Source organism: Coturnix japonica, chromosome 7, assembly GCF_054131305.1.
Source record: "Coturnix japonica strain WE chromosome 7, WE-NBRP24, whole genome shotgun sequence".
Classification (NCBI taxonomy): Eukaryota; Metazoa; Chordata; class Aves; order Galliformes; family Phasianidae; genus Coturnix; species Coturnix japonica.
Genome location: NC_140669.1, coordinates 29,868,500 through 29,890,821, shown reverse-complemented (window position 1 = coordinate 29,890,821; position 22,322 = coordinate 29,868,500). Strand labels below are relative to the sequence as shown.

General features: G+C 43.7%; 1 protein-coding gene across 1 annotated transcript in view; it reads left to right on the top strand.

The window, feature by feature from the left end:
* The window catches only part of TMEFF2 (transmembrane protein with EGF like and two follistatin like domains 2), a 104,476-nt gene that overhangs the window by 7,730 nt on the left and 74,424 nt on the right, over positions 1–22,322 (top strand). The window contains exon 4 of the mRNA XM_015867682.2: positions 722–748. Coding sequence (XP_015723168.1) covers positions 722–748 — 27 coding nt within the window. The remainder of the gene's footprint in view (positions 1–721; positions 749–22,322) is intronic.

The window sequence follows — 22,322 nt, the reverse complement described above, 5'->3', positions numbered from 1 at the left end:
AGCAGTTTGTAGCCCTTTCCACTGTGTGTGTTTCTGTATTTGGCCTTGGTTAGAAAGTATCATAATGAAGTTCTGGGATTGGAGATTTTGAGATGTCTTTCTTGGGTTTGCCCTTGGATTTGTGAATCTGCTCGTTACATCCAAACAAACCCTGGGCAGGAGTGAAATGAAGTGCTTGGCTTGGAAACTAAGCAACGACCTCGAGAGAAATGGCATTTTCATAGTTTATATGAAGAGCTTTGGATGAGGGTTTCAGTGGTTGATTCTAACTGGTTGTGATCTGCAGAGGTGTTCTGTGTAGATGACGGTACTTGCTTCCAGTCGGTCTGGGCTCAGACAGACGTGTTTAAAAGCCTTGTTTGATGCTGGCTGTTTCCTAGTGGCCATGTGAAGCGACACCGCGCAACTGTTGGGAACAAAGCTCCTGGAGCTGCTTTATCAGTCTCAGTACAACAAAATGAGGCAGAGGCTTCTGAGAACATCACAGCACTCCAGGGCTTAAGTTATTTCAGTTTTATATAGAAACTATAAAGTAAGGGAGTTCAGACATGAGCAAGGCAGCTTGAGTGAACTGTGTTCAGATTAGATCTCTGTAATTTACCCAGGGATGACATCAAACATAAGATACAGTGTAATGTATTTAACTGAACAGTCTTGCCTTATATGCTTACAGGACGTACAGCAGCACATGAATATAAATTCCATTCTGTTCTCTTCTCAGATGCCGGCTCAGGATCTGGGGACGGAGGTAAGAGCCCTCTTCTAATATTGCTGTGCTTCTATGTACACACATTGTCTTTTGCAATTTCAGCTGCTAAGTGGATGTGCTTTGCAGTCTAGTTGTTACGCTGCATATTGTCTGTTGTTTGGCTTTTGTTTTTTTTTCCTGAAAAAGTGACGCTTTGCATTTTAGTCAAGCTGCAACCCAGTAATGACATGCTGTTTTCTAGGGAAATTCAGATATGTGTGTTCCTTCTAATAGGACTTGGAATTATTCATACGTTGTGCTAGGAGCTCTATCTCCATCTACTGTTACTGTTGCGCTTGTTTGTTCTGTTCTTACAGAGCTATTTCTTCCTGTTTTTAACACAGGAGCCAAACCCTTGGCTTCTCCTTGCTCAAAGCAAACATTTTGTGGCGGTGGAGAGCGTTTCTTTTGAAGTTATGAAGCAATGTCGTGGGAGGAGGATGGTGTGTTTTTGTAAGAACGACAGCAGCAAAAGCAAACACAGAAATAGTCCGAACCCTTTTGATGCATTTGGAGTGTGCTATAAAACAGCAGCAAACTTGCATTTAAACCAGGGGGTGAATTTAGGGCTTTTCTTGTTTGTATTTCTTAGATGGAGTGATTTATTGGTTTGCTTGTTTACCACAGATCCAGGCACGTGTGGCTGGTCCTTCTTGGAAGTATTAATGATGGCTTTGGGTAGAGCTCTACCTCCAGGTGTAGGCTGTGTGCCCTCTGGGAGCTGTTTTCATTGTGCAGCCTGTAGGTCAGGCTTCCTGGAAGCTGTGAAGCATGAGGGCGAGTTGGGGCAGCCAGTCCTGTAGTTTTGGTAACCAGTACACTAGAGTGCGCAGTGTGCAAGTGAGATATTCGTCTCACCTGTTAAGTGGTATTTGCAGGAGACATAATTGTCACATGCTGGACTTGAAGTTTATTCTGGAAAGCAGGACGCTTTAAGGTGCTCCATATTCCACTCCCAAAAATCACAGTTGAAAATACTACCTCTCATATTCAAAAACCTTGTCTGACTCTTCCTGTCTTACTCCCATGTCCTTCTACGTCGTCTTTCTAAGTGGACCAGTTCATAGAGATTCAAAGACTAACAGAAATCTACAGTTTAATTTATATTTAAGATGGGGCCTTCACACACCTGGTTACTAAATCAGTTTTCAAATGATGAATTCTGTATGGCTTTTCTCTTGTGTGTACCAAGGAGAATGAGTAAGACCTCCAGTTTGTTTTGTAACTGTTGGGTGGAGAGGACCTGGCCGCTATCTGTAAGTAATGAAATCCATACTTAGAAAGCATAGGATTTTAAAAGCAGGATTTCTAAACCATTTTATTTTAAGAGCTGAGGTTGGCAGATGACAAGCAGAAGGGGGCCATGGGGACTGACGAGGCAGATAGTTAAGGAAGCATATTTGTGAAGTAGACAGAGTCAAGTTGGTGTGTGTTTAAAGGTCTACAAAGCTGCCTTGTGTTATACAAGATTTAGTAGGCAGCCACTGCTGTTCTCAATGTACAAAAGTATATTTATGTGCCCTAAGAAGCTAAATCCAGCCAAGTAAATATTGTCACTACATCATTCTTTACTACGCACAGTCTTGTTGTAAAAGCTGTAATAAATTTTGGATGTCACTACATTAAGTCTTTTAAAATCCACTATAACAGTCATGAGTGGAAAGTTGTGTGAGAAGTCTGAAGTCTCAGGCCATCTTGTTTATTTGTTTTTGTTTGTGTTGGTTTTTTTTTACTGAAAATTTCCCTTTCTAATCTATCTCCAAGCAGTCTTGGTTAACAGCCATGGGAACTGTGGTGGGTGTGGGAGGGCTGCATGTTTTCCTGGGCACAGTGGATTGGGAGGCTCTCATTGAATGGCTTTTCCAGCAGAATCCAGCCAAGTGACAGCAGGGCTGGGATATCAAAGAGGTCTCTTCCTTTGTGCAGGATTTGGGACAAGAAGATCTGTACTTGGTGCACAAGGAGAGCATCTGGGTAGGGCTTGCTCTCCTTGTGCCAAGGGTAGATGGGCTTGTATCTGAAGGCGCCTCCAAGAGTGCTTTGTCTGTATCCAGTCTGAATTGTTGGGGACTTTTCTGCTTGTTTTTGTACATCATTCACAAGCTGTGAGATGACTGGCCAGGTTTCCAATGGATTTGTATCTTGTGATTGGAATCTGATAGTCTGATAAGGTACACACCTGACAGTGAATTAACTCAAATTTGTCAGCTAGTATAGGATGTAATGTTTTCCATTGCTTGAAACGTAGCAAGCTTCTTGCTTTGAGAGGTTTTCTTTGTAGCTGGTAGCAGTTTGGCTCTCAGTGCTACCTCATCCTCTGCTAATCTTTGTCATGTGAAGTTTTAGTCAGTTGCTTCAGAAATGACTGGAAAAGGGGTTGGTGCAATGGACAGATGTACAGCTATGAGGTCACAAAAACCTCATGTTCTCTGGAGCCAGGTGAGAGCAGGAATGGTACAACCAGCAGATGTGTTCTGCCAGCTACATTTGCCTTCTGCTTGTTCCTACCCGAGTTTGCAGTGAGTTTGTCCCAATTTAATATATGGGATTTGGAGTTTTTTGTCTTTAATTACAGGCTTGCTGAGATCAGGGGGTTCCAGCTCCCTGCGCTTTAACATCCTGTGGGCTTTCCAGAGGTGACTGAATACTGCGTTAGGCAGCAGTAGCATATTCAGTACAGCAACACAAAAGTCCCCTTATTTGTGGAGCAGTGGGAGGATTTTAAGGTCATTAGCTTACTGAGCTGTTAGCACGCAGTCACTTGTGGGGATATCCAGGAAACGTGTAAGAACAGTAGGTGTTCAGGTTTTGCACTGCAGAAGATGCTTTTTCCTGTAAATGAAGACTAAAAATGAAGAATCAAGAGTTGCTTCTTTGTTTTGATTGCAGGAGCTGGGAGTGTGGTGTGGAATAATTTAAAAAGCTGTATCATAGAAGGAGGCTAATCAGTGGCAGAAAGAATGAATGTGAAGGAGTTGATACAGAGAGTAATTTAAAGAGATTCCATTCATTTTCATCCGTGCTGTTCTCTAGACAGTATAGGATTTTTTTTAGAACCCAATGATTCATGGTTTAGTCTTGAGCAGCTTCATAATGAATTCTTGCTTGTTTCCTAGCTTCCTTCAAACAAGCAACCAACTTGAGATGCAGTATTGTATTATTGCTCTCAGCGGGCTGGGAGCATCTCTCCTTGGCTTCTTTTGTTTTTTGCAATGTATTCCTTTCCCCTCCCCACGTGATGCGTTGCTATCTCTGCCCATGGCCTTGCATTCAGTATGATGGATGTGCCGTGGGTGGTGATGGCACTTGCTGCTGCTGTGATCCCAGAGCTGCAGAGTGCAGGAGCTTCCATCGTGTTGGTTTCAGAGCCTGATTCAATTTCCACTCAAGTCTTACTTACTTTAATGGGAATCGTATGGGGCCCATGGGTACGTACATCTTACCCAAGTTGGATTTTTATGTTAATTCTTTACAATCAAGACTAAAGCAGGATGTGGGGGGAAAAAAAAATAAAAATCATTATTCATCAATATCATTGTCACTATTTAATTTACAGCAGCAGCTAGAGGCATTAATTGTAAGATTAGGACTCCGGGGTGGTACACGTTGGTATTGTAAGACACTTCCTCACTGTGAGGCAGAGGAAGAAATCTTTGAAGCTGAACCTGAATGTGTGTGAGTTAGGCAGAGGGGCTGGCCTGGGGATAACAACTGCTGCTCGCAGCCAAACCAGCACCGTGTCCTTCGAACCATGCAGCAGATCCACGCGCAATCCAAAAGGAATGGCAGATTGCACTGCTCTTACAGTTGTTCCTAATTTGCTGCTGTTAGACACACCTGAGAGTCAACAGCTTTCTGGGCTATCTTTTTTTTTTCCCTTCTGTGTGTTGTTCTGTATGTGTATTTTATGGGTGAGAGCGGCTTCCTTGTTTGTTTGTTCTCTTCAGCATATCCCTTCAGTCTTAGCCAGAGAATTAGAGTCCTGCGGCTCTTTGTAGGTGCCAACATGTACATCTGATGATAGATTTGGAATTCCGATCTGCCTTTCCTCTTAGCTTGGAGATACGTGAGTAAGCGCTTGCACGTTATGAATCTGTGTGAGGCAACAGTCATCTTGAAACACAGTCAAAAACAAGAAGAATAGCTTAACACTTAAAAGCCTGATTTTCTTCTTTTTTAAGGCAACGCATACATGTTGTTGTACAATCAACAGCCAAGCAGCTGCTTTGACCCGGTTGTCTTTGCCCTCGTCTCCATTCTCCATGCTGGTTTTGCATGACTCACTTGGATTCAGCAGCTCTTGCTGCCTTTCCCCAGATTTCCCTTTCTGCTTTATTACAAGGCTGACTGATAGGCAGGGCTATGCAGAACACAATGGATATTGCTGTAAACACTATCCTAGTAATAATATTTGAGCCAAAATACTCCATAAAACCTGAAATATAGATTGGTTTGAATGAGGCACTGTATTAAAGGCAGTACTGACATCACATGCACACACACACAGTGTATGAGAAGAGAGTGGTACTGTTCTGATGTAACCTCCAAAAGAAAGGGGATTTGTGTTTTGAGCTATGCAGCCTATTGGCTCGTTGTTGTTGGTAGCTTTTGTTTTTTTGACTGCACGTAACAGACAGTGCAGGAGTCTCTCACGTGGGTTCGGAATATTTGCTGACCCCACATGCTATTACCATCTGCAATAAGGCAGTAGGAAAGCTTCTACTCTAATTTCATTTGGGAGATATGATTTAAAGCATCATCAGAAGGTACAGAAGCAACTGTAAACAGCATGCACTGACTGGGTAAATACCTCTGGAGGGAATGTTTAAATCTTAAATGATTGACCTGGCTGTGGATGGTCAGATATATATCTCCTTTGTTAAACAGGTTTTTGCCTTGTTAACCTCGACATGGCACCAAGCCCAAACCAATAAGCTCTTTGAAAGGCTGGGTTTATTAGCTCAAGCTATTTGTTGTCCTAACGCGATTACATGACTTTTAGTTCAGGGCTGGCACACATCTGACCTGTGTGTTTAGCTTGGGAAAAAGCCGTTCATGTCTCTTCAGAGCCTTTAGAAATTTGGGAAAGGATGGAGTATCTTTGCTTTTCTTTACTACGTGAGAAGCATTTGGGCTTTCCCAAGAGGTGAACTTTCAGTTCCTTGCTGGCGTTTTGTGCTGAGAGTTATGCAGTAAATGTTTTAGAAGCCCTAGGAAGGTATGGAAAGGATAGGAATATCCAGCTGTTGGATTCCTGTCAAGCTCTCATTCGAGCTGAGCACTGAGCTAATCGACCCTGCCTGCCTGAAATGCTCAGCAAATCCCTGGAGCTCCTCTGGGCTTGGAGCTGTCCAGGCTCTTGTATAAGTACCAGTTTGGAAGATATGTGTCTTGGATTTAGTTGCCTCAGTTCTGCCCACGTTTTGCTTACTGCCTCTTCTACTTCTGAAATCACAGTGCGAAAATTCCATAAAGTGTGGGGTTTTTTTTAATCATTGTTATTTTATTTATTCCCCCCTTATTCTTAGTTTGGCCCATTAATAACCAAGTCTTTGCTGTGTTGTGGCACAAATACCACCCTGTAGACAGTCAACGCTGAGAAAGCTGGGAAACATTGTGGAAAAGAATTGACCGTAGTGAATGATTTGTGGCCCGTTCTCAGTCATTACTTCAAAACCAAGGAAATAAATAGAAGATGCAGTGAAGATGCGCAGATTTTTTTCAGGCAGGAGGCAGGAATAACTTCCATTCATAGCCTCTTTCTTAGATGACCCTATTCCTTATATGTATATTATTTTCTAGCACTCCTATTAAATGGTTCAGAGCTACAGGAGGAGGCTGTGAATGGAGGGTATTCACCTATAACAAGAAATGCTGAAAACACTCCAGTGTTGCTTTGAAAATCCCAACTCTCCATCCACACCAAAACTGAGCAATAAGAATTCACAATATCCTACCTAATCGTGTGCAGTCTGCAAATCCACCATGAACTAAGTCACCCAAACAGCAAACAAATCCTATGATACTTTAGCAAACAGATTAAAAAGAGGGCATTCTATCCCAAGCACTCCTATGTTGGTTGGTCCATTACTGCAAATGTAACGAGGGAGAAATGTAATGTTCTGTGTGCTACATCTCTGTAAACCTGGATTTATTTTTCCTGTGGCAAGCGTGGAGTCACCGGTGATTAAGCGTGATGACAGTGAGAGGTGAATGTAGCTTATCATTTTGTTTTCCTGTGCATGAAATTTTTCCACAAGAAGGATGCATCTCAAGCTTTCCATAGACTCTCATACACTTGCTAAGTATACTTTGGTTTCTTCAGGGGGGTCAGAGTGTGTGTTTTTAGCCTGTCCTTAAATGCTATTGCCCTTTTCCGTCTCCATGTGAATGATTTCAGCAAGTGGAGCCTGAGGCGGTCTTGGAGTGACCAAAGTTCTTCAGTTCTCATTTGTTTCCCAGTTAGGTGCTCTGTGCCCTGGCGGTTGGAGAAGCTCATTTGCTGGGCGCTTGCTTTGAACTGCTGTTGGCGTGACACAGGATTTGTTAGATGCTCTCATGAGATCTAGCTAAGTGCAAGTGGGGTGAGAGCTGCCAAGTTTCTCTCAAGGTTTGTGTACTTGCTTTCTGTTAACTCTAACGTGTCTGGCCTCAGCTGCAGCTGGCAAATTGAATACATTCTGAGTTGGATGCTTAAATTCCTTTTTGTCTAAGATTTCTTCGCTTTCGGGCACTGGAGCAGAAATGTTTCCAACTCTCTTTGAAGTCAGTGAGAGTTTCTCTCTCACTGAGATAGTTGCTTCCTAGATACTTGGTAAGCTATTGATTGCTGGCCACTTTGTGAAAATGCGCTTATAGGGCAAATACAGTGGGAGCATTGCAAGCCTGAAAGTCCACAACTGGTAGTAGTGTTCGGACAAGGTAAAACATTGTGGCACACTGTTACTGGTTCTTAGGATGTATGTACAACTCTTCCAGCCCATACTCTTGAATAGTTGCTTAGATTATTTTTGTTAAAATCAACTTGTAAAATGTTTCTTGTCATAGAATCATAGAATGGCCTGGGTTGGAAGGGACCACAAGGATCATCTGCCTCCAACCCTCCTGCCACATTCAGGGCTGCCATCCTCCTCATTTAATACTAGATCAGGCTGTCTATGGCCCCATTCAACCTGGCCTTGAACACGTCTAGGAATGGGGCATCCACAACCTCTCTGGGCAGCCCATTATATGGTCCTTTTTGTTCAGGAGACTGGAATGCAAGCCCAAAGTACTCAATAATAGGAAGAATTCCAAACTGTATTTTGTAAAATGTGATGATCTGGGGAAGATGTCAGAACTCTTCTATGCTGTTTCATGTTTTTTTAATGCTTCAGGCTTCTTGATCTCATTTGTTCTAGCTGAATGCGAACTGGGTAATGATGGTGCTTATTTAGACCCATTAAAAAGCGAGCTGCTGAAGCCGGACCCTTTTTCAGCTTAGCAGCTCCAAATACCTTAACAGACAAGAATTTAAAAGAAGGTGGTTGAGGACATTAATTTGTTTTTGGTACATTTGAGAGCATGGAGAAGTTATAAAGGCCTGTTAGAACATAGGTATATGGGTATTCAGTAGGGTAGGGAAAACATCTGGTTATTTATAGGCCTGTCAATCTGACATTGATCGAGGTAGAGCAGGATGTGGCAGATCCAGACCTGCTTAATAAAGAAATAAATGAGAACTAATGCCGAGCAATATGGGCTGATGTAATAGATTTTGTCAACTAATTGAAATGTTATTTATGAAGCTACAAATTTGCTTGATAAAGACAGGAATATTGATGTAGCGTACGTGGATGTCAGTGAAGTATTTGGCATGCCAGTACACGACACTATGATTAAAGAATAAGAATCATGCAAAATTAACAGGGTACACGATTAGTGGAGTAAAAACTGCCTTTCATGACTTGATTGTTAGTGGTTTAATTGCTTTTCTATGGACAACACAGGTCAGCTTTATACTGTTTGTTGTTTTGCTGGTTATTTGGGTGGGAACATGCATCACTTATTGGTCAATGAACATCTAATGTGGCTGGAGGAGTAAGAAATGAACAGGTTACTGAAACAACCCAATCTGAATCATCCAGGCATGTTGGCTTAAGAAGGAGCATGCTGTCTGATGTGGCCAAATGTAACACTACACCCATAGAACAGAGATGGAAAACCAGATGCTTGAGGCAGGGAAAGCCTCTGGAATAGTCATAGAATCATGAAGAGTTGGAAGGGGCCTTTCAAGGCCGTCTAGTCCAACGTCCATGCAGTGAACAGGGGCATACACTGCTAGATCAGGTTGCCCAGGGCCTGATTGAGTCTCACCTTGAAAGTCTCTGAAGATGGGCATCCACCACATCTCTGGGCAGCCTGTTCCAGTGTGTCACCACACTCACTGTAAAATACATTTTCCTTACATCCAACTTAAAGCTACCCTCTTTAAACTTGAGACCATCTCCCCATGTTCTATCACAACAGACCCTACTAAAGAGTCTCCTTTTCTGTAGCTCCCCTTCAGGTAATGAGAAGAATTGATGGTAGGGAAGCTGGAGCCTTAGCAGTTAATGGGCTGGTTGGGAGATTCTGAGTAAAGCTTTATTGGGAAAGCCTTGTTGCTTTTAGCTTTATCAGGGGAAAGGAAAAGCATATGCAGGGCACTGTCTGCATGTATCTCTGTGGGAAACAGAAGTGAGTAGAAGAAGTGTTCTTTGTCCTGACAGATGAAGGTCTAACAAGATGTCAAGCTGGAAATATAAGTTAGACATTTGTAAATTTGTCCAAGGAGCACACAGAAGTAAGCAATTAAAACTTATGTTGGGCTCTCTGTCACTTGAAGTTTTCACAATTGCTCATCTAGATCACTCTGTTCAAACATGGTGTGGTTTGGAAGTCACAGGACCTTTATCATTGAAGGGGGTGGGGAGGGTTGGTGGTCACAGCAGGTGCCCATTGGTCCCTTCAGTCTTGGTGCTGTAGATTAGTCTGCACACAAAGCAGGCTGAGATTACATCCAGTAAGATTCTTACATTAAGAAACATGTAAGGGGATAGGTTATATGTTTATATATTTAAATATCCACGGCAGTTTTTCATCTCTGCCCTGTCTCGTGTAATTTTGTACGTTTACTATGCAGGTAGTGGAAGAAATGTGGGCTAAGAGAAAACCTCACACATGCCTGGCTAATTGTTGTGTATTTAGGATTAGGTTTCAATGCAGTGCATTTCACCCCAGTGTTTCTTTATGTTGTCTGACAATGGATGTTATCAGTGGTTGTTGGTCTTTTCCCAGTCACAGATGGGCAACTTACTGGAGGCTGTGAGGATCAACCCAGGGTTCTTTTCCCTTTCTTCTGACATAATGAGATGGAGCAGAGAGGAGGATCACACCCACAGAGCTCTGAAGTTGGGAATGTGTATTGATCGTGATTAAATAACATTTGATTTTATCTGTTATTGCAAAGAGCTTCTCTAGCTTTGATGTATTAGGCTATGTGAGGGGTCTGGGAGGTGGGAGAGAAGGTACCGGAGTAGACTGTGATTAATTGCTTAGGCTCATCATGTCTTCCACTAGACTCAGAGGCATCTTCATCTTTGTTATAGCAGAGCCTTGATAAACAAGTAGCCTTTTCTTTTGTGTTGTGCCCGAGATTTTCATCAAAAGAGGAGGGAGCCTGTTATGTGAATCACAAGGCCAGCGCAGGACAAGCCTATGCTGTAATTCATTGAGACAAATGTTGAAGTGAATTGATGGACTCAGGTTTGTTTAGATTAGTGGCCTTTTGAAAAATGAGTTGTCCCGTGTGTACAATTTTTCAATCTGTTTACATCTAATTAGCTGTTCAGATTGGCTGAAATTAAACGATGTCACTTGTAATGCATTCAGAAGTGAAGATATGATAAAATAGGCTCTTTTATAATCTCTTTGGTGAGTGGCTCAGAGCACTGGCATAGCGTGAACTCAGGGCATGTGGAAGATCAATCTGCAGCGGGGATCAAATATAATCAAGCTGCAATCTCACAAACATAGAGGATGGTGCATAGCATCTCTCTTGTACTAACTCAAAGAAGGAGCAAGCTCTTTGCTTTCATCCTCTTGCATCTCGGCAGTAGGCTTACAAGGCTGACTGGGGCATTTTGCTGGGTGGCTGCCCCCTGGACGTGGGCATCTTTACCTGTTTTGCTATCGATTCCTGCACTCTGTATTCTTCCCTGGAGACAAGTCATTCGAACAGCTTGAAATCTAAAAATTGACTGCTGCAATGTCAGGTTTCTAATTCTGCAGCTCAGCTGACAGCTCTGGAAAGTCCCTATCAAAGGCAGAAATACACTGCTCTTCAGCAGACTTGATTCAGCCACCGTATGGCCCCAGTTCTGTCTTACTGCTCCAAAGCCCTGCAGGCTTTCACATGCTTCTGACCGCAAATTCTGCTATTAACATGTGAGCTTCTCAACAATTAAGCTGCGCTTATTGTTTCATTGGTGCTTTCAGACCGTGACTAGAAAGCAGCACCTTCTTTACAGCAGGAGCTGTTTAGCTGGAACGCTTAGTCATGGATACACATTGAAGGAGATTTTGGCACAGGTTTCCACCAATATTTTTTCCAGTGTTTTTGTTGGTTTTAACTTCCTCCCTTGGCTCTCAAGAGGCCTCTTCTCGGTGTCTCGTCTCTCCTGTGTTCTGATGTTCCAGCATCTGTGGCTGTGCACTGGACTGTTGGTTCTGGGAGTGAAACCTCAGCTTGGTGGGACCAGGCCTTGTTTGGTGGCTCAGGAGTTTGTGGGCAGGCTCTGGCTGCCCACTTAAAGCAGCAGAAGGGGATATCTGAAGGGTGACCCTTTGCAGGCAGCGTGGAGGTGCTCAGCAGGTGCTGCATTAAGCGTAGCCCTGCTGTGTGTGGGAGCTGGGCTGGGAGCTCCTCACTCCACACAGTGGGGTCAGAGTGCCAGCTGCTACCATGCACTTGTGCCCTGGCAACAAAACACAGAGCTGGTTTCCCAAAAGCAACGAGGCTCGACCAGCTATGAGGTCAGGCCACGGGGCATGCACCATCCTTGCTGTTGGAGCTCTGTCTCACTCCTCCAAGTCTCTACCCTCATGTCCTGGTGGTGACCATCACCCTGCTGCGGCCGTGGGGGCACAGCCTGCTGGCAGTGCCAGGCAGGGCTCCCTCATGTCAGCAGGGGGAGCTCATAACTTACCTGTGCTATGGGTCTGGAAAAACACATTGGGGTGTTTTCTTTAGGTTTTCATTGCTGTTGACATGCTGTGTTCCATGAGGCTGTAGCGTGTGAGGTGATTCAAATCTGAGGCTCTCCATCTCAGAGCTTCAGTGTTCTGCTGAGGGAGAGAAGGAGAGGGCACCAAAGGGCTAAGCATCATTTATAGGCAGCAGCAAAAATGTTACTGGCAAAAAAGAAGTTCTACGCAGACAAACATTTCCAAGCAGTGGAGGTAGCTCTGCAGCTGAGCCATTCATGTTCCATATGGATAAGGGCTGGAAATCGGCAGCTTGTCTGCTATGAGGTACTCTTTCCTGGATGTCTTTATCTGGATAAAGGCTGAGATTTCCCATATGTGGTTGATAAGGTTTTTCTCTCTCTCTTTTTTTCCCCCCCCCCTCTATTTGAAAACAATACTATGAGCAATTTTTGAGTTCACAGTAGTATGTAAGAAATGCAAGATTTTGTTGATAAGATGCTTGTTCTTGCTACTTGTAAACAGCAGTTTTAGCAGACAGTATCTAGCACTGGGCCATCTTCAGCAGGATCTTTCTGCATTTTCTTTGTGCCTACTTCCTACTTAAGGTTTAAATACCTCCTTTCCATCTCATCTGCTGCACTACAGCATGTGTTGGTTAGAAGAGATGCTTTAGATTCCTCTGGGCTGGTCAGGCAGTCCTGTTCAGCTGAGTGTCTTTTACAGAGGTCAACTAGATTGAGAATTACCTACATTTTAACTCAAGCTACTGCCAGGGCAGGCAAAAAAAAAACAAAACCAAATACCCTTAATGTAGAAGTAATGCTGAAAAAAATTATTACTAATTTAAGCATTAGTAGAGAACATATAAAGTCATTTTCCAGAACAGTCCAGTTATTTAAAAGCAATTGCAAACACAGAGCCACCAGAGGGTTCAGAGTTGAGAAACAAATGGGAGGAAACCCGGACATTTATTAGCGTGGAAACTCACAAAAAAAATCTTCTCATGGTGTTTAATGAGGCTTTTCAGTAATCTTTTCTTTCTTGAAGAAGAGATTGCTTGTGCAATTCATGTAATTAGGAGTATGCACCCTCGTTTGTCTTGTACATGGTGATGAGCCAAAGGAGCTGATTTCTTCCTTGCCTTTAAAGCGCTGTGACTTCAAATTAGGGCCACAGAAAGTCATCTCTGGCGTTTCTGTGTTTAATGGCATTGTAGCACCAACTGATCATACGCTGTTAATTTGTGAAGGGATGTGGAGGGGAACGCAGCATGGTGTGCTGTCAGATTGCACAACTTGGTAAGGTCAGGTTAAATTAGAGCCCAGCAACTTGTACAGTGGTAGAAGCTGCTAACACACAGGATACAAGTATCGCTGCATAAGTCCCTGAGATTTCTACCCTGAAATGAAGGGCACAGGGAAGTCGTTTGGTCTTGTCACTTCTCAAATGTCAGTGTCTCAGAGAGGAGCAGGTGATGAAAATTCTCCTTGTTTTTTAGGATTTAGTGTCATTTTTGGTGTCCTTTGCAAGGCGTTGGATAGGTTGCACTTGGTGTCTGAGCTGAACTTAGAAACGTACTAGAAGTCCCAGGAATCTCTTTTCAGTTATGTTTGTGACAAGAGAAACTTCTGAAGAAGTTACTGTTATCTCATGGAGGCAGAGGTGAGTGTGCTCATGAAGATGTATAGACATAAAGAAGGGAGAGGGTGACCAGCCCCCCTAGCCCAGTGAGCAGCCTTTGGGGACGGTGTTTGGAGATGTGCATTGGGTACCTCCTCGAGGTGCAGTGAAGTGATAAACAAAAGCACAGAAGAAAGATCCAGCAGTGAGGGTGAAAGCTCTTCTGTCAGCTCATCACCTTTTCTGCGGTTGCTTTGTCTGAAAAAATTCAGTGCCTGGGAGCCTTATAAGGGACAGCAATCCTGAAGCTGTGCTGGAGAAGGTTAAGAGCTTCTCCATTAAGGCTGCAGCAGCCTTGTGCAACAGCACATCTCTTGACGAGGTGCAGCCAGTTAGGCCATAAATTAAGTTGAGACAAATGCAATGTTCTACCAGAGGCTGCCAGCAGAGGCTTTTTGTAAACCTTTGTCTGCTGCTGACTGGAATAATTTCTGTCTATTTTACATTGCTTTGCCATTAAACAAATATATTTGTAACAATAATCCTCTGGTAACGTGAGTTTCCGCAAAGTGAGCAACAACGATGCAGCAAGAGCAAAATCTGTGCTTTTCAGAAAGTCCTGTTCTAATTGCCACTTCTCCATACAGTTTACAGGCATTGCAGCAGATTAACTACAGAGCACTGCAGAGGTGCTCTTGAGTTATCATCCTACAAGTGACAATGTCAATTGAGGAGGAGTGCATAGGTGAGAAATGCAAATAAGCTGAAGGGAGTGAAATATATGGCTTTCTCCTTTGGCTTCTCTTTCATAAGTGCAAAATATAATTTCTGATCTTCAAAACCTATTCGTGAATGAAGACATGTCAGGGTGTGCTCCAAAACATTTGGCTGCTGGTGTGTCTGCTATGCAGAGCCTGTTCTGTGTCTGAAGAGCCGTGCCTCAGCTTTCATGCTCAGAATAGCAATATTCTAAAAATCTCAAGCTTTCAAACCAGCCACAATATCCTTGTGATGTAAAGAAGAGAAAGGTCAGTGAGGCTTGTCTTCAATGAGAAACAATCCCAACTGATACTCAGGAAACTGACATGCTCAACCAGGCTGTGCTCACATGCAGCAAGCAGAGTCAAGTTTTTTTTTTCCCTTTTCAGCTGGTCTGGACAATTCTTTTTGACTGGCTGTGGTCTTTAGCTTAGCTTGATTGAGGAGCTGGCCTTGCTAATGAATTTGTATGAGTTCTCTGGTCCTGGCAGTTTTTACTTTAATGCGCCCAGAATATTGTATTAAAAATGTATATCACAAGTGAAGCAGTTTTGTAAAACAAGCTTTAATGCAGCATCTGCTTATGTGTGCCTTGGGGATGTGAGACAACAGCAAACTGCTTACTGCTTGAGAAATCGACACACCACCACACGCCTTGCTCCGGTGTGAGAAGTCAGGGCAATGCCTTAATCTGGATGCAGATCAAATTGTTGTGTTGATAATTAGAAGACAATAAGCCTGCATGCAATTGAAGCGAGATGTATTAAAATCAGGTAGTAATTCTCCTTAATGCTGACTGGAAGAAAGCCATGTCAGAAGGTAACCAGAATGCATTATTGTTTGTCATTATAAAAAGGTCCATTTAAATAGCATTCTGTCACCTAGGGCTATTTAACCTTTTGTAGGTGTGAGCATTACAAGGGAGCTTAATGCGTATTTTGTGTGCTCCGCTATGCATAAATGCCTACACGTGGTTTTTATGTTGCTCTGTGAATATTCATAATGAATCAGAGCTGGGTCAGTGTATTTCCAATGATGTCGCTGGTGATAGCCAGAAGCAGCTGTTCGCTAAGAAGGTGAAAGAAGCATCATCCTTGAGCTACTCTAGTGGGAGCTGGCTTGCTAAAACCTGCCAGCGAACACTTGGTTTGGGCATTGAGGTGGGAGCCTGTGTGTGGCCATGGATGGTCATGTATGAGGGAAGACAATGTGTTTGTGTGAGTCAGCCATGAATAGACACCAATTCTGGAGTCTGGCAGCGTGATCGTGAGTTTATTAGTGATCCCTTTGCCAAAATGAAATGTGTTTCCCTGGCCGTTGTCCTTCCCTGGGATCCTGAAGGTTGAACACCAGCTGTCAGCTTCTGTGTGCATGGTCTTCCTTCTGTTCGCCTCTGTCCGCCCCTTTCAGATTCAGTTCTCTTGTAGAAGAGACTGGCCTTTTGCGGAAGCACTTTCACGCTTAAGAACGTTTTCCTTCCCAGCATTTCAACTTGCCCATTTCCCCCATGTGCTTTTTGTAGACTATTTTGTATGCTAATGGGCCGTTATTAATGTTATTTGTAAGGGGTAGCGTTACTAGTTGTTAGGTGATTGACTGCAGTGCTTTCCCATAACTTGACATAACTGGCTGCAGTATGCTATATTTTTTAATAATGCTTCCTTCAGAACAGATGAACTCGTACTCTCTCATTGATCGTAACTAAAAGGAAGATACTCGGGCAGCATTTAAAAGCTTACAGATACCATAAGCCTGTGAGCTCGCTCATGGTCTGATCAGAAGCCTTATGGTTTTGCTACACTATGAAAAATCAGTGGAAACTGTTGCTAAAAGGGAAGTGTTACTATGGTTCAAACACAAGCAGAAGATTGTATCATGGTTTTTATTACCCTTCACTGTTTCCCAGCCATAGTGCTCTGGATGTGGGCTAACAGGCAGCAGCTGTAACATTGGCTGGAGGTTTAAAACTTGCACTGCTTGGCTCCTGAGAGAGAGCCTAGTCCTGTAGCTCTGCATGAGATCTGACATCCAGACAGCTTGTCCTCACTTAAATTAGTCCATCTGCCTCACCACTGGGGTATTTCAGCATTTAATGCTTATCCTAATTGTGTAATAGTGAAAAAGGGACTACGAGCAGATCTGAAACTGATATCCCTAAAGTCTGTTGCCTCGGGAAATGCCTTTGTTACTGAATTGTATGCCTCTGAGTATTTATTCGAGCACTTACAGAACATGTAGTTGAGTGTTTACACAACAACTGAACTGCTGAGAACACACAAAACGTTTTTCATGGTAATGCTTTGGAGAAAGTTGCCAGGTAGCTGTGTCAGATCCAATGGCTTGTACCATTCCCTAGCAGGTTACAGGTACAAGGAGCTGTGCTCAGTGTTGTCTGCAAAGCCACTTAAATGGCTGATGTTTTCCTGCTTGGCTCTTGCAGAAGCTCTACACCTTTCCTTTCTGCCATGATAAAGATTGGAGCTCTCCATGGCTGCTGTTTTGACCAGGAGAAAGGGGAGAAGAGCTGTGCTGGCGTGTCTGTGTTTGTATATGTGGCACATAAATATATCAACATGCGGTATAAAAAATATGTTTACCTAAAAAGCAACAGTCCAGTCACTTTTTAAACCCACAGAAAGCCAGATTGTTCTTTTTTTTTTACTTAAGGCTTGCAATAGGCACAGCCTGTGAAAACCTGAATGATTAAAATTGACAGTCGCAGTGATGCTTTAAAATCCAAAGGAGGAGGCTGTGATGATTGAAAAGCCAGGGAAATCATCAGTAGTCAAGGGCAGACAAGCATGGGTCCTAAAGGGATTCCAGCTTACAGAGAAGAAATGATACACCAGGAAGTAACAAATGGAATTAATTGGTTCCTCAAGTAGAACAGTTACGGAAGGAAGGGGGATTATACATATGCATTATTATTTAAATAATGTGATTGAATTGAAGACTCCAGGCCTGAGTGCAACCCATAGACATTACCAAGAGGGACCCTGAGCTGCTGAAATGAATCCCCATTACAAGTGGGCGAGGAAGGAGGAAAATAGAGTACAACAGCTCGCTTGAACTTCATTTCATGTGCTGATGACTCTAAGACGTTAGACCTTTCGGTTATGAAACCACATCTTCTCAGCACCAAAAAGTTCCATTTGTTTTTCATTTGTCTGTTTATTTGTGGGTTGCTGCTTGCTCTGAAGTAAGAGCAGATTCAGGGGTGGAATTCTGCAAGTCTGACATTTAAATGGCAGTTTGGGTTATATGCAATTTTCTTCTTCCATTCTTATGGGAGTATTTTAGGGTCTTGTTGTGCAGTGACTGTGTGATAGAGTGGAGTCTGTGTGGCGTGGGCCACATGCCTTCTTGTGCCTCATCCCTGCCTCCGCGCTGGAGTTCTGTGTGGGCACTTGGTATGATCTGGGAGATCCTTGCTATTAATTTGGCAGTGGGCTCTTTAAGCATTTAGGTATCAGATAAGCATCCTGTTCTTAACATGAGCTGTAAAGTCTTCAGCATATTTTAAGGCTGAAGCTCCTCACAGCATCTAACATTATTTCCATGAGAGGAAATCCCCAAAGCATCTTCCATACAGACTCCATCTTTCTCCTTGAAGTAGGACCCAGAGGTTCCCTTTTTGCTTGTCCCAGCTCTAGTAATTAGCAGAGATGAGAATTTGCAGAATTTCACCTAGCCTTTCTGCTGGAGTGCAGATGTGCTTCTCGGTGACTCAGACGTTCCCCAGAACTTCGTTAAACTCCGTGTAATTATTGCAAAGAATTAGCCTTCCAAAATTAGAAGAAAAAAGCCGTGTAATTACAACTGCAATATGAACACAGTTAATAAGTCTGAGCGTGAAGTCGGAGGCTCCTTCCACACAGCTTGCGCACTCTAAGTGAATTGGGGCACCCAGTTTCTTGAACAGAGATCCTAAATGGGACTTACATGGGTATTTGTGCTGCGTTTGGCAATGGAATTTGAAGAGAAACTAAGGAAAGCAGTGCTTTTTTTCCCCCCTCTAATTACTCTTTCTCTACCCTCTTTCTCCTTTACATATTGATCCGCCTGCTCTGGCAAGCACAGCAATCTCGGCACATCTCTCTGCAGGTGGCCGAGGTCTTGCCCTGCGTTCTGCTGGCCTTGCTGTTTTCCCAGCCTCGGTTCACCACACCAGCAGAAAAGTGCTGGCGTGTTGTCCACTGCTTCGTCCTCTGCTGGCTCCCGCAGCGACACGGCTCAGCACGGAGCTCGACCGGCCAGCACACCTCGGGAAGGGGCTGAGGGAGGGCAGCACCAGCTGTGTGGGCAAGGTGGCTGTAGGGGCACCTCTGTGCTGGTTGTTGCCTCTTTGGAGATGTTTTAAGGTCCAGTGATGTGATGTTTTGCTGGGGGATGGTTCAGTGGGTTGCTTTGCTTGGGGTTTCGAGACAAAGAGAGGTGTGAGGTTGTGGTTCCCTCTCCAGAAGCAGCCCCACTATGCCTTGCTAGCCTCCAGGGGCCACCTTCATTAGGCATACAGCATGGGGCTGGGTAGAGTGGGCAGATCTGTGCCTATCTGCTTTTAAGCGAGGCACCTCTTAAGTGCAGCACCCCAACCCTGTGCTTTGTGGGACACAGAGAGCAAGAGAGGGATCAGGTTTGGGTGTAGCTGTTAGCAACAGCCAAGGAAGGAGAGATGGTGTTGTAAGCCCTAGAGAAATGTTTTGTTTTAAGGGATTAGTTAAGAAGAAGCACTAGAGCAGTAGACAAAGTCAGATTGCATAAAATGTGCATAATTTATGAGTATTTTTTTAAAACCCAGCACCTGGTCTAACTCCCTCTTTTTTTTCCAGAGAACTTTTTGTGCTTTATACTCCGTAATAGCTAATCTGACTTGGCTTATTTCAAAATGGATGGGAGATTGCTCAGTCTGATTAACTCTTGCTGTACTTTGGCTCATGAGGAGCTGTGAGAGCTGGAAGGGAGGTCAGCGTGTTGGTACATAAGGTAGAAATGTCACTTACTGCACGGTGTTACATTTATGTGAGGTGACATGCTCATACGAATCAAACGTGTTATTTTTGTGGCGTGTATTAAATGTGAAACTGTGACTGGTGTTCGTCAGAGCTGCCAACGTGCTGTGCAATTTGATTTTAAGAATGAAAGGTCTTGAATGAGAACCCTGTGTTTCCAGCAGATTTATTCCATTTGTCTAGGGTCAGCCGTGCCCGTAGGTCATCGCCCTGTTTTGTTTGATTCCTTCCTTACACGGCATTTGATTTCATCTCTGAATATGAGCAGAGAAACCTGGATGGCTTCTGAGGCTGCGGAGCCCTGTGCAGCAGGAAGGAACGTGCCTCAGGCACACGTCATGCTCAGGCCCTGGCTGCTGCTGCCTGGTGCCTCACCTGGCATGGCACCCTTAGCTATGTTGCTGTGGTGCATCCCAAAGACATGTCATACTGAGGGGAACATAGGCCTGGTTCTGGTGCCCCACCATGAGGGGCAGGCCTGCTGTGAGTAGGGGTCATGGAGGCCCTCAAGCCGCTATTGCCAGCCCTTGGGGCTGCTGCGGTGTGACCAGCCTGAAGCCACCATTTGGGCCAGCTGGGGTCTGTGGGGGCACAGAGCAGGGTGAGCAGGGCTGGGTGCAGGCGATGCACAAGCATGCTCAGCAAAAAAGAGAGCAAGGAGGGTTTGATAGTCACCTCTGAAGTGTTTCTTGTCTGTTGTATGTTCGCCTTGCATTCCTACCTCTGTTAGAAGAAAAAAAAACCACAACAACTTACAAATACAACTTCTTCTGATTTCGGATAATTATTTTATTGTAATTATAGCTAATCCAATTAAAGGTGATTTGCAACAACAGCTGAATTAATTCCAGAAATGCTGGATTTAATGAGTGGATTACTGTTTGCTTTGATAAAAGACGAAGTGCGAATACCAAGGTAGAGTATTTAGTTCCCTTAGATCACACTGCGCTCAGTGCTGTGGATTTACAGAGCCATTTGTTTCCGAAATGCGGGAGGGCACGTCCCTGCTGAACACACTGAGACAAATAGCAAGTTTGCTGCCTTTCAGGGAGCACATCTGTGCAACAGGGTCAGGCTTTCTTCATTTTTCTAGCATGGAAATCAGCTGTGATGTCTTGCTGTCAGAGGTCATAGCTCAGTGCGGTGCACTAGGAGACAGAGAAGTATCTCTTTTGGTTCACTCCTCTGCTTCTTACCCAGCTTTCAGTATAAGCTTGCTGACTTAATCGTGCATAAGGTGCTGCTTGACAAGAAGTTTCCTTATGTGCCTCATGCGTTTTCTCCCCTTCAGTAATGAGCTGGTTTGACTGATGCGGGCAGTGATAGCCTGTTCAACAGCTGATGGGATATGTGCAGAAATGAAATACACGCATGTGATCAGGCCATGCAGCTCGCAGCGTAGCAAAAATGAAATTCAAGGCAGCTGTCACTGGGGTGCAGCAGATATGGTGGAAAATAGCCATAGGAAAAGTCTGCTGCTGCCACAGCAAGGTGGTCTAATACAGAGTATATGTATCAGCCCATGCCTGAAGCATGGGCAAGGTACAGGTCCCTCAGGTTTTGCTTGGGATTTTGTGTGTTTTGTGTAAGGGTGGTGGCTGGGACAAAGCCCAAGCGTGACTCATGTTCTGTGCCTTCATTCTCCAGAAGTAGCACAAGGTTATCCCACTTCGCATGGGAACAAAGTGTGGGAGAGCAGAAGGTGAACACTGAGGTCCAAGTGGGTGTGTGGTAAATGCAGAAGGAAGGTTCATTGATAAGGTTCATATCTGGGGAAGTCAGGAGTTTTAGTAAGCTAAGATGAGCACCCATTTTAGAAAATAAAAGTGTTTAGATCTAGAAGCTTGTTTTGGAGATAGGTACAGACATTGGCCAGGTGGCTTCCTCAGCAGGCATACCATCTTCATCGCTTTACATAACTCTTTTCCTTTCTTTATTTCCTCATCAAACCTGTCTCTTCATTTTGATTGTCCATCTGCTTCTTGTGGCAGTGCTGTCGCCCCCCCTGTCCTGTGCTCTCCTGCACATGGCTCAGCCTTGCTTGCTTCATCCTCCTCGCCTTCACAGCTCTAAATCTCAGAAAGCCACCTGCTTGGTGCTGCTGTAAGCAAACCACATGGGTGCACATGTAAGACTGCCTGTGTATTATTGTCACCACCATCATTAGCCTATCAGCTTGTTTTTTTTCTGACTGCCTATAGCCTGGCATCTACAGTTTTCCCTTCAAGCTGTACAAATGTGAGTTCAGTGTTAGACCAAATTAATACCTGGTGGCGTTTGCCGCAGTGAGGCACCATAGAAAGAACAGCAACCATATAGCAGATTTTCTTCAAACAGCACGTAGTCCCTTGCTTATGTTGTCAGAGGTGATTGACTGAGTAAATGGAGATGAGCCTCCTTCCCTGCAGATCTTGCAGCAAATTAGGTATGGAAAAAACTCTGGTTCCAAAGGAAGTCAAAAACTACTGAGCAACCTGTAATCAAGGTTCTCCTAATGTTGTGTTTTAAGTAGACCCATTATCATAGCAGTGTCTTCCTGAAAGCATTTAGACTTCATTACCCCATTAGAGAAATTAACATATTTTAGCTGATAAGCGGCTGGCACGTTCAAAAACTTGCAATAATGCTGGGTGTTGAAGCTGTTCCAAAACGTGCTTTCATTAAAGGGGTCTTGTGCCACATAGGAAATACAGAAATAGAAAAGCCATAATTAAAATGCCACATTATCTTACTCTAAAGTTAGTGTGTGTTGAAATTTAAATATACAGCGGTATCATTAGAACTTTGCCAGCAGAATTTTTCCAATTTTATGTGCATAGCAGAAAAGAAGCTTTTTTTTTTTCCCTTTCTTTCTTTTTAAAGTGCTTTTCAAATGTGAATGTTAATAACCGCCTTTTTAATTAAAGTTGGGATAAATCTTTTAGAACCAGTCGCCAACTGTGAGAGGTAGCAGAGCA